The 12111-nt window shown below is 52.7% G+C and overlaps 1 protein-coding gene across 1 annotated transcript in view; it reads right to left on the reverse strand.

Moving 5' to 3' along the window:
* KCNK5 (potassium two pore domain channel subfamily K member 5) overlaps positions 1–10840 on the reverse strand; it is a 37738-nt gene extending 26898 nt beyond the window's left edge. The window contains exon 1 of the mRNA XM_004424182.3: positions 10320–10840. Coding sequence (XP_004424239.2) covers positions 10320–10505 — 186 coding nt within the window. The 5' untranslated portion in view covers positions 10506–10840. The remainder of the gene's footprint in view (positions 1–10319) is intronic.
* Positions 10841–12111: the final 1271 nt, after the last annotated feature.

Consider the following 12111-nt stretch of genomic DNA (forward strand, 5'->3'; position numbering starts at 1 on the left):
AAAGGAGGTATCAGCTGGGACACACTGTTCTCCCCTGCAAACAGCCCAGCCTTCCTCCTGCTCCTCCTCAGCAGGCTCTGAAGATCAAACACCAGCTTCCACAAGGAAGGGGCAAGGGGGTGCTGTTTCCCTCCCCCTGCACGTGGACTTGCCCTGGTGGTTTCTGCAGTACGTGGTCTGAAGACACTCCCCAAAAGCAGGGATGGGGCCGTTCTCTTTGCAGCAGGTCTCTAACAGATCTGGGCACATAGTACGTGCTTAGGAAGTACCTGCTGGAGGAGGGCCTGGGTATTTGCTCTGTGTCAAGTTCCTTGAAAGCAGAAACCACGGCTCCCCTCCAGCACCTAGCTTGCTGTGAAGGACAGACCTGCCAAACACGCTCACGCTGGCCGGCCTTGTTAATCCCAGGGGAAAGGAGTTTAGGAAAAGTTTATGAAACAAGGGATGAGGGGAAAAGAGACGGGCCTCCTGGAGATAAAGAGACCCGGAGAGGGAGAGCCGTTTATTCTGCAAAGTCCTTCAAAGGGAGAAGATAACAATAACCTGGTCTTAAAGGTTAACTCGGAGCTGGAAGCTGCGGTGAGCTTTACAGTCATTTTCTCCTGTTATCTTCACTCCCAACGAGGCAGGAAATATTACCCCCACTTTCCGAGGAAGCTATGTGCTCAGGGGCGCACAGCTTGCAAAGGCAGCATGACTTGAAAGCCTGTCTCAACCACTACACAACATGGCCTCACCTCACGTGGCCTGAAGGGGAAGTGGGAGTAAATTTTGATAATGGGACTCTCCTCCTCCTCGCCATGATCTGGAGCCTATGAGACCAGGAGCCAGAGTCTGGGCTTGGCTCAATTCACCCAGGTAACCGCCTTGCCCTTGTAAGAAGCTTGCCCCTTCCTGACTGGACTTCCAACCCAAAGGTCCACACGGCTCTCAGCCTCCCCCTCAGAGCCAGCTACACCACTGGGCACGCAGGGCCCAATAGACAGGTTCTGAGTAAGTCAGTGGTCGGCTAAAACCCACATACTTACTGAGCACGTCTTGTGGGCTACGCCTGGAACCAAAGAGTGTGAAGACGCGGCCCCACCCATGCAGGCCTCCTACAGTCTGGCTGGGCCTAATTTAACAGGTGCTCCAAGCCTTCTTGAATGAAGGGATGAATTTACTCGAGGGAAGCAGAGTCCAGAGAGGTGAAATCTGGCCAGGGTCACACAGCACAGACCAGGAGTGTAGGGAGAATCAGAACCCAGGTTAGAATCAGCTATTCCTCACAGAGTGGTTCAGATACGGGTCTCTCAGCCCCAGCCCCAGTCCCAGCCCCAAGCACGGGTCCACACAGACAAATAGAGGGGCTCAACTGCGTACTCCCCACCTGATGTGGCTGACAAGGCCCCTGGCAGCCCACAGGGCCAGCCACCAGGCTATAGGAGCCAGTAAAGCTGGCCCTGCCACCAAGCGCCCCGCTCGGCTTCTCTCCTAGACTTGGGGGCAAGCCTCTCCCTCATAGGAGGGGCCCAGCTGACCAGTTGCAGCCCAATTACAGTGGGCCATGGGAGGTGACACAGCCAGAAGTACACAATCCTGCCTAAATATTTTGGCAGGAAACCCAAATATTTAGATGGAGGAAAGGAAAAATAGAATGCACATTTCAAAGCCAATCAAAGGGACCTGACTACAAAGGGCCCTCTGAGAAGGGAGGTGGGTGTTGTCTGCCCCCAAGGAGGGCACAACTCTGTCCCCAGATCCTGTGTGATTGCCCTCCAGGGAGGGCACCCATGAGGCCATCTGGACTCAGGAATCCTCCAGAAGGGAAAAGGTTTAACCATGGGACAAGCCAGGACTGAGCAGAGAAAGCCTTGCCCCTTTACCCCAGAGCAGGGAGCAGGGCCCAGCTGGTAGGGAAGAAGTAAACCACCCATATTTTCAGATGCTGCCCATTAACTCTTTGGGAGGAGGGTTGTGGGTAAATTTGCAGGAAATGGAAAATGATGGGTGACTTCACTAGGAGAGATCTGGTGAGTTTTATCTTCCTTGTCTCTATCTCTAGATTAGGAGCTCAATCCATGGTGGGCCTGAAGTGGGTGTCAGGAACAGGGCCCCCACAGAGAGATGGGGTACAGGAACAGCACCTCACTAATACATAGCAAGTCACCGGCTGCATGCACCAGGCACTCTGTCAAGGGTGTTTATATGGATTCTACAGGCATGAGGGAGATGCTCTACTATTATCCCACTTCATTGATGCGGAGACTGACTTTTGTTCAAGGTCACACAGCTAAGGAAGCATCCTGAAAGCCGTCCCATGTACCCTAAGGCTTTGAAGACACCACACATGCCCCACACTTTCCCACCTCTAGACCTTTGTTCCTTGTTTTTCCCACCTTCAATGTAGCCTCACAGAGAGTGGAATGGTTCAGATGTGGGCTCCGGGTTCAAATCCCTGTTCTTCCACATCCCCGTTGTACAGTCTCGGGCAAGTTAGTGAACCTCTGTGGTCTACATTCTGTCGCTCCCACCGTGAGGCAGCGGCGGTAAGAGTACCTACAGCAGAAGGCTGCTGTGAACGTTCATGAGATGATGCACAAATAGTTCAGGTAACCTGTGGCTAAGCAAGTGCTCAGTAACTGTTAGCTGGCATCCTCACTTTCCCACTCCTACTCCCGGCCCACTCCGGGTGCCCCAACCTCGTGGACCTACCTCCACTCATGGACCCAAGGCTTGAGGCAGCAAGGTGGGGCACATCTCAGCCTCTAGCTAGCCATGTAGACTCGGGCAGGCCCCCTGGCCTCTGGCTTCCTGTTCAGTGGGAACAGCAACTGACCCACAGGACTGGTTCAAGGAGGCAGAGGTAAAGAACCAGCCCAATGCCTGGCACATAGTAGGAGTGCTCACAGGGGCTGCTACCCACACCTCTCATCCTTCAATCGAGCTCAAACTCCCCTTTCTTTAAGTTCAAGAGCAGGCATCTATCTCCACGGTACGCTCTTGGAACACTTACCAATGTCACTCAGGTAACGGCTCCTTTACCTTTCTTTCTCTAGATTAGGGGCTCCCTGAGGGCAGGGGCCATGTTTTGCTCAAAGCCAGAGACCTCGAAGGCCAGGGGATTCTACAGGCCTCAGGAAACAGGAACTGAATCTTCTGAGGCCCTCTGACCCTCGTCCATCTCTCCAGCCTCTACCATCTGCAACCCATCACTCAGCACCAGGACCGTATTTCCCCTCATTTCACCACCGAGGCCCTGTTTTCTCTCCCAGGCTAGACTGAGATCCCAAGGGCTAAAGCCCACTCTGGTTTCTGAGGCTTCAGCACACACAGAAAGGACAGCCAGCAGGGAGGGCCCCCTCTGTGATCCCACTCTTACTTTGCCCAGGCCTCTGAGGTCTGGGGATCGGATTAACTCCTCACAAAAAGCCGAGAGGCCCCAGGCAGCTGTACAGAGCTAGAGCACATCACCTCCACTTTTACATAAGGGGCAACTAAGACGCAATCTGGGAAGGTCATCAAATGGGTTGGGGGGAGGGTATGTCTTTGGCAGAGACAGGGACCAAGACCTGAAGAAGAGAGGATACCCTAACTGAAAGCTGGGGTGTGAGGGAGGGCGGGTGGGCTCTTCTAGGGGGCTGTACACTCTATGGGCTTTGGTGGAAAAAACCCACACTCCATCACATCAGAAGGAGAAAAGGAGGAGGCGTCCTTATCAGAACAGCGATGGGGTAAAGGGATCAGCGCACAGAAATGCCGCTAATTTAGAGTAGACTATTCAACTTGTACGTTGCAAACGGCTGTGAAGGAAGATGAAACTTTCTGAAACGCTGTTCACTCCCCTCCTTGTAAATTGCAAAAATTTAGTGAGTTCAAATTCCTTGGCTAAACCCAGAGGGCTTTGTCATCTGACCCTCACCTCTCTGCCCTGTGGCTGCAGCCCAGGACCACCACGGAGCTTTACACCTCCCTGAGGGCTGTGGGCAAGAAAGATCCACTCCCCCCCCCCCCCGCCCCGCTCCTTGTCTAGCTCTTTAAAAATTTGGTTGCTATATACCCAGAAGTGGGATTGCTGGATCATACAGTAGTTTGTTCTATTTTTAGTTTTCTGAGGAACCTCTATACTGTTTTCCTTAGCGACTGCACCATTTTACTCAAAAAGACAAATACTGTATGATTCTGCTAATAAAGTATCTAAAGCAGTCAAATTCACAGAAACAGAAAGTAGAATGGTAGTTACCAGGCACCGGGGGAGGAGGGAAAGGGGAGTTGTTTAATGGGTATAGAATTTGTTTTGCAAGATGAAAAATTTCTGGAGATCTGTTTCACAACAATGTGAATATACTTAACACTACTGAACTGTACTCTTAAAAAATGGTTCAGATGGTAAACTTATATGTTTTTTTACTACAATAAAAAAAAACTTCGGTTGACATTTCTTCTGCTCTAGAAAAGTCTTCCTGATTCTGCGTGAACCACACTTGTGCCTGGACGGCCCCATTGCATAGTAGTGGTATCTAGAAGGAGAGGTGGCAATGGCAGCTAACACAATGAGCACTATGTGTCAAGCACTGTTCTAAGCAGCCTACGAGGGTGACATTATGGCATGTTTCAGGGGCCACCCCATAACCACAGACACTGCTTGGATGGTGACTCAGCAACAGCAGGGGGCCTACAGGTGGTGAGGCGAGTGGCATGCGGTGAAAGATCCCTGCCGAGGGCAGCATGCTCTCTATCCATGTCAACCCAGCCCTGGGGAGATGGACAGATCTGGCCTCCTCTGCCTCATTCCAAGAGTCCAGGGGGACTCTCAATGAAACAGAGTCACCTCTCCCTTCTCCACTCCCTAAAAGGAACATCGGAAGGAGGCGAACCTATTTCACGTGCTTTCCTATAGTCATCCACGTCACCTGGCCTCTCTGTGTCACCCAGTTCTCGTCCCACCCTGGGATCTAGCATCCCAATTTGTACAAAGACTCTCTTGGGGGTTCCGTCTCAGGAGCCTGGCTCCTCTGCTCCCCAAAGCCTTGTACTTTCCTACCCACCCCCCGACAGAGTTCAGAGACTGAGCCCAATCTGACAGCAAACAGCCAAGTTCAAGATGAAAGCCCTTGACCTGAGGTCAGAGCTAGCCGAGCACAGCATCCGAAACTGGAGGATTGTGTTTCTTTTAAATGCCAGACGATAAATACGGCAAAACCGTCGAAAAATACTTAGAAGCAAGTCATCACCTCCCTTGTACCCTCTTCTATAGGACTCCCCCCACCTCCACTAGAACCTTTCAACACTTACTAATTTCTGTTCTCAGTAAGTCTCTCTTACCGTGTCAGCCATCAGTAATCTTCCTAAGGGCTCTAGTAAAACTCGCAAAACGATTTAATAAAAATTCACTTTAACTGTTAAAACTCTAACCAGAGCAGTTAACTAAGGCAGATTTATTGATTTGAGAATTTTTTTTTTTTTTTGGCTGCCCTTTGAGTGGAACATAAATAAGAAAACAAGCCATTAGGAAGAGACTTCTTTCTTCCATTTCCTCTCAAAAACTTAACTTCTCCACTTTCCACTTCTGCAGTCCTAGACTTCAGAGTTCAAGTTCGAACTAATGATGTGGAGGCCTCTGATCCCGGATAATCAAAAGATCTATTGTGTTCCCTCTACTTACAAAGGCGGTTAAGTGGACCAGTGCGCTTTACAATTTCCAACAAGGCTTGAAACAAAAGAGGTTTTCATGTTAACCCTCAATTCTCCAAAATATTCAATTAACGTGCCCTGTTCTAAGCATTTTGGTCAGACGTAATTTTACCACATAATCCACAGTTATACTTCTCAAATTTTAGGAGGAAGATTGGTGTTAATAACAGGATGTCAGAACCTCAAAATTGGCATCAGCCTCACCGCTATAGACTGGAACGTGTATAGAAAATGAAAGGAGAGAGGTCTGGCAGACATGGAAAACGTCCGGACAGGATAATGCAGTTTGGAGCTCAGGCAGCAAGGAGGCTAGTGGGATCCAAGAGGCTTCTGGGAACTGGTCAGCTACGTGAGCAGTCAGGAAAACCTAGAGTTAGGGATGGGTGCCCCAGTGGAGGGCAGGGCCTGGGAGGACCCCTACCGCACCCCCAAAAGCCACAGCACAAAGCAACACCCCACTCTCTTCCCCCTTCTTTTCCCTGCTAAACCCTCCTAATTCCAAGACGCCACTCTGGCTTCAGGTCATCTCCTCCTGAGAGCCCTCCCTGATCCCTCAGGCTGGACCCGGGAGCCCTCATTAAGAATCCCTCTTGAATACCTCCGTGGGGGCCTCACGAACTGTCCTGCCACAGTGGGTTTATTCATCCTTCTCCCCAGCAGCCAGTCTGAGCCCGGCTGTGTCTAATTCATCTTTGAACTCCCAGCGCTTTGCCCAGTGCCTGGCACACAGTGGATACTTAATAAATGCTTGTTGACTAATTCCATGTACTTTGGAATACAACACACTTCGATTTGAAACCTGACCCTCCACTCTATGATCCTGGCCAAGTTACATCATCTTTTCAAGCCTCACTGTCCTCATCCATAAAAAGTGGTGGTCGTCAAGATTAAATTAAAATATGAATGCATGTAAAGTGCTTATGCAAAGCCCTGCTGCGTGGTGGGCTCTCAAATCCTTTCTGTTGATGATCACCGCACACCGGGGGTAAAGGTTGAGACGGGTTTATTCCTCCCCTACACCCCAACCCTCTGCTTTTTTGTGCTTCCATAAGAGGAGCTGGGTGGGGTGGACGGCTGCTCATTTCAGTAAGGGAGAAGGTACCCACTCAGCCGAGCAGAACACGGGGGAATGCCAACGCTGACACCTGTTCCAGGGGAAACAGAAAATAGAATTTCCCAGCAGAGCAGAGTCCAGCTGAACCAATTTACTCAGCTCACTTACAGACCCACCATTCAACAGCTTCACATGCCCGAGAGGGAAGGCAAGGGCTTCCAAGGAACAGGCTCTGGAGGCAGACTGTCCCATTCCCTCCCCCTAGGCTGTGCCCTCCTGCTGTATCACCAAGGCCACCTTAACCTTCGCTGAGCTTCAGTTTCCTTATCTGAATACATAAGATTGCTGTAGGAAGTACCTGAACTAATGCAGGTAAAGCACGTGGCAAGTTGCCTTGGTCAACGTGTGTGCAATCAATGCTAGCCACAAACACAAGATGTGTGTGCTCCATACACATCTTGCCTAACGCTCTACTTTACTTGACCCTCACCAGACCCTCATTTTGCAGATGAGGAAAGAGAGGCAAAATTAAAGGGCTTGATGGGTAAATGACCAAGCCAGATGGCAAAACCAGCCTGTGCCCTCTCTCATAAAATGCAGATAGCACCCACCATGCCCAACACAGAGGGTGCTCAGTCAGTGCTAACTCCACTTGTGGGAGTCTGCAATTTAGGAAGAGGCTGGGGGAGTGGGTCATCCAACACCTGGTGGAGCAGGCTTGAGAGCAAGGATTCAAGATGGTTCTGAAGGCAGGAAGGAGGACGACCATGAGAGCCGAGGCTGGTGGTGTGAGGCTGGTGGTGCGCTGAGCATTTGAAAGTCAGCCTCTGCCTCTGTTCAACCACAGCTTGAACAGGGATCGAGCACTTGATGACTTGGGGACTATCTCCAAAGATCTAAAGAAAGGTGGGTTAACTCCCTTTCTCACGCATTTCAAAGCACACACACAATTTCCAGTGTAAGAAAAGCCCCAACCCAGATTGTACCCCCTCCCCTACAACGACCCTCCCCATGAGCCTGCCCCCACCCCAGGAATTCCTAGCAACAGACTCCTTTAGGATTACAAACCCAATACAACACAGAACCTCAGGTGGAAAATGCTGAAGCAGCCAGATGGGAATGAAGATTTTTGAGTTTTCATTTTTCCTTAAACCAATTTCCTGAGGCCTGAGGCAGTGCCCCAAGTGACAGATCAGAAAGCGGAGCCAGGCAGAAGTTTTTGCAGACTAAAAGTGACGCTAGCAAAATGCTTCCACTGGTCCGTTTTCATTTCTCGGGTTTTTCCTATAAAGGGAGGGGACTCGCCCGGTTGGAGATGGTTTGAGCGTTTTTGGCTGCAGATGGGGCAGGGCTGCCCATAATCATTTTCAAATCAGACTGGCCTGACGCCACATCCTTTTTCTAAAAGTTACTTGACCACTCGTGGGGGTAATCACTGGTGGGTTTAAAAGGACCTCAAAATAAGAGGCATTTTGTTTGCTGAAACACCTTAAGAAAGCTGTCCAACCTCCAAAGCTGCTACCACCAGCTGCACCCGGCTGCCTCAGCCCGACCCCTCCTTTTCCCTTCTCCTCATGTTTTGAAGTTTATTTTCCCACATTCAGCCTTGAATTCTTTCCTTCCTTCCTTCCCCTGCAGTAGCGGAGGAGCAGCGAAGAGGGAAACACTTCGAGGGCAGCTCGATTCTTTATCATCCCCGCCGGCCCCTTCCCCCTCTAAACAAAGCCCTGGAAGAAACTAAAAAACAACTCGTTCTCCAGAGGAATTGTTTCCTAAGGGAAATTATAAAGTGACCCCTCCCCAACACACACACACAGGGCAGACACCCATCCAAAGGCATGCGCTTCATCCCAGAGCTCCTGCTATGAGGAGCTAACCCCCCAACTACCTTCTGAAGCTCATCCTCCCCACCAACCTCACCTCCCACGTCCCCCACCCCAGGAACTGCTACAGGTCCAGAGATTCTCCTCACCAAAACCAAATATCCAATCTGCAGGCCTAAACCTCCCCTTCCACCGGCCCCTGAGAAGACAGGTCTTTACTTGCCCGGCTGTTGGTGGGCACCCATATGCTCATTTGTGTGAATGTCCATTGAGGTGGGGACAAAAATGGGGCACCAGAGGCAAGACATTTTCATGTTTTCCAATGCTTTCTACCTTCCAGCAGTCCAGGGCAGATAAAAACAGATGAAGACGGGTTCATGCTCATTTTACCTATAGGGAAACGGAGGCCGGAAAAATGAGGACAACTAGACAGCTATAAAGTATAGGGGGGCTGGGCTGGCCCCGTGGCTTAGCGGTTAAGTGTGTGCGCTCCGCTGCTGGCGGCCCGGGTTTGGATCCCAGGCGCACACCAACGCACCGCTTCTCTGGCCATGCTGAGGCCGCGTCCCACATACAGCAACTAGAAGGATGTGCAGCTATGACATACAACTATCTACTCGGGCTTTGGGGGGAAAAAAGAAATAAACAAAAATCTTTAAAATATACGGAGGCTGCTGTAGATTAAATGCTGTTCCTCATCAAACCTCCTTTCTGGCATCTTTCATTCCAAGAGAAAGGTAACACCTTGGACAATCTCCCCCCGACCCCCTCCCCTCCACCTAACGATCTAGAGCCTCTACGGGCTCTTACCCAGGTCCTGGTCGGTCCACTGGGGGGAGGCCATTAGCACAGGCCAAGAAGGGTGGATGCTTGAGGCTAAGAACCTTCGAGAAACTAGAGTAAAGGGCCTTGGTTCCCAAACTGGCCCAAGGTCAGCCCCACAGTTTATCCGAGCGAGGTCAATGCCATCATCCATCGGGCATATGAGCCAGAAGATAAGAGGCTCCCAAGGCCAATGTGGAGGAGAAACTCTCCCCACCAACTTCCATTCTGCACAACGTCTCCTTTTCCCCCAAAATGCGACTCCCCGGGTTTCGCTCTTTTGCTCAACCTGCTACTTTCACAAAGCTTAACTCCAAGCCCTTGAGGGATGTCTTGGCGAGATAAGCCTTCACGGAAGCCTGAGTATTCCAGCCACCAGCCCCTGCCCCGGGGACTCAGGCCCGACAGAGCCCCAGACCCCGCTCCTGACCCCGGGGGGGCGAGGTTCTTTGCTCAGCCTGGGGCTAGGGGACCTTCTCGTAACTCCGACGGGCTCACGGCCCAGAAGAAAAGCCGGGCGGGCGCGGCACTGGCTTCCCGAGCTGGGAGGTGGTGACGCGAGGGGGTGGCACCGGCCGGGCTCCCGAAACCCGGGAGAGCCTCCAAGGAAAGATAAGCGCCTTTATCCGCCCCACAACCTCCTTCCAAAGAGGGACGTACCCGCACACCCACACCGAGCCACCGCAGGACCTGGTTCACCCGGGGATCAACCCTAAGTTCTTCTCCGGATGAACTGGGTTCCAAAGAGTCTCCGCGCGTGGGTGACTCCTGTGTCCACGGGTGAAAGACAGATCCCAGCAGCCAGACCCATAGTGAGACATCCTCTCCTGTCACCCCCAGGGCCACCCACAGGGACTAAGTGTCGTCCAAAGCTGAGAGGCTTCCCTTGCGCACTCCTGAACCTCCAGCCTGCTTCAGGTGGATGCAGGGGGACGGCGGCGGCTCACCTCCAGGATCTTGTCCAGGCCCTCCTGGCCCAGGCACGGGAACTCCTTGAGCAGATGCAATTTCTGGGTATAGTAGTTTTTCTTGGCCTCTTTCCAGTGCGGCTCCTCGAGCACCTCGAAGATCGCCGCCCCGATGGCCAGGTAGAAAATGATGGCCGAGGTGAGCAGAGGGCCCCGGTCCACCATGGCTCCGGAGCGGCCGCCTCCTCGAGAAAGCCTCCCCTAGCCCCAGCGGCTCCCGGTCCACCCGCCCTCCAGCCTCTGGAAACAGCTGTTTGAATTTGGAGCTCCGCATGCGCAGTGTCCCGTTCCCCCGGCGCCGCTCCCGGGATAAAGTTGCTCAGCCAAGTTGGCCCACCGAGCCGGGGAACTATGTGGGGCCCTTTTCACGCGGGCCGGGGGCGGGCGGACACCAAGGGGGCCCAGTGGGCGCCCTGGATCGCGGGGCGAAAGCAGCTGGGTGAACTCGGGGCCGGACTCCGGGGAGACACGTGGGCCACCCCTCCGCGCGCCACAGCAGTATGCACCGCTCCCGCCTCCGCGCGCCTCTTTAACCAGCGCCCAGCGCGGGCTGCCGGCCCGCGCCGATCTCCTCGGGGGAGGGGCTGCATCCGGCCCCGCCCCCGCCAGCACCGCCCCCGTGGAGGCCCCGCCCCGCGCACGCCCCGCGGCGGGCCCGACAGTCGCCTCGGGGTGAGTTCTGGCCCCAGCCAGGTGCTCCGTGCGCTCCCGCTCCCGGGGGCCGCCGCCAGGGGAGGCTGCGCGCCCTGCGGTGCCCCGGGGGTTGCGGTCTCTGGGAGTCGGGTCTATTAGTGCTGGTGCATTAACTAACATGAGTGTGTACCTAATGACCGAGGTCAGGAAGTTATTACTATTGTTATTTTCATTATAATTCAATTTTCGCTTACTGATGTTTCTGCCAAGAAAGCTTGATTCTCAGTCTCTTTCTGTCTCACACACCTTCCTATAATCTTGGGAAAAGGAGACTAGAAGGGGACTGGAGAAGCTGTAGAAAATCAGAGGATGTCGGGAACTAATCCAGCCACAAAGGCACGACTCCCTCTCGCCCCGTGCTCACCTGGCTTGGGGAGACCCCCACATTGGGAAGGAGCACTGTTCCACTCTCCCCGCCCCCACCCCGCACTGTAACTCTGCAGGGAACACGACCTCTTTCATACTCCCGAGCCTGTTTAAAATTGCAACACCCCACCACACACACTCCTTATCCCACTGTTGGCTTTGTTTTCTTCCTAGCACTAAATTCCTTCTAATATGCTATATAACTTTATTTCTTTTGTTTACTCTGTTCTGCACCCCCTACTCCCCAACACACACACACATACCCACTAAAAGCTCATCTAATAGGGTGGGGAGTCTGGATTGTTCAACGATATATCCCCAGTGGCTGTTATATAGTAGACACTCCACAAACATTTGTGCAATGAAGGGGTAAATGAGTTCGTCACAAACACACACCCAGGATATTTCTCCCTCACTTGGCTGCCATTTACTGAGTGTCTGTAAACCCCAGCAACACTGCATCCTCTCTGCGCATCATAAGCAGGACCTGTCCTTACACCCACTTGGCAGTGAGGAAACTGAAGCTCAGGTGGTTGGTTTGTTCCAAGTCTCAACCAGCGACAGCCGGAAGTTGGAGGGGCACACTCCAGTGCTGTGTACCAAGGGCTGGCCCTCACCCTCCCCAGACTCTGTGGGGGCAGGTGCAGCAGTGGGCTGAGTTCCTGTGCACTGTACCCTGGTCAAGGCCTTTCTTTTCCCCATGGGAGAGGTC

The sequence above is a fragment of the Ceratotherium simum genome, chromosome 13 (assembly GCF_057802395.1).
Source record: "Ceratotherium simum simum isolate JZ-2026a chromosome 13, ASM5780239v1, whole genome shotgun sequence".
In the NCBI taxonomy this organism is placed as follows: Eukaryota; Metazoa; Chordata; class Mammalia; order Perissodactyla; family Rhinocerotidae; genus Ceratotherium; species Ceratotherium simum.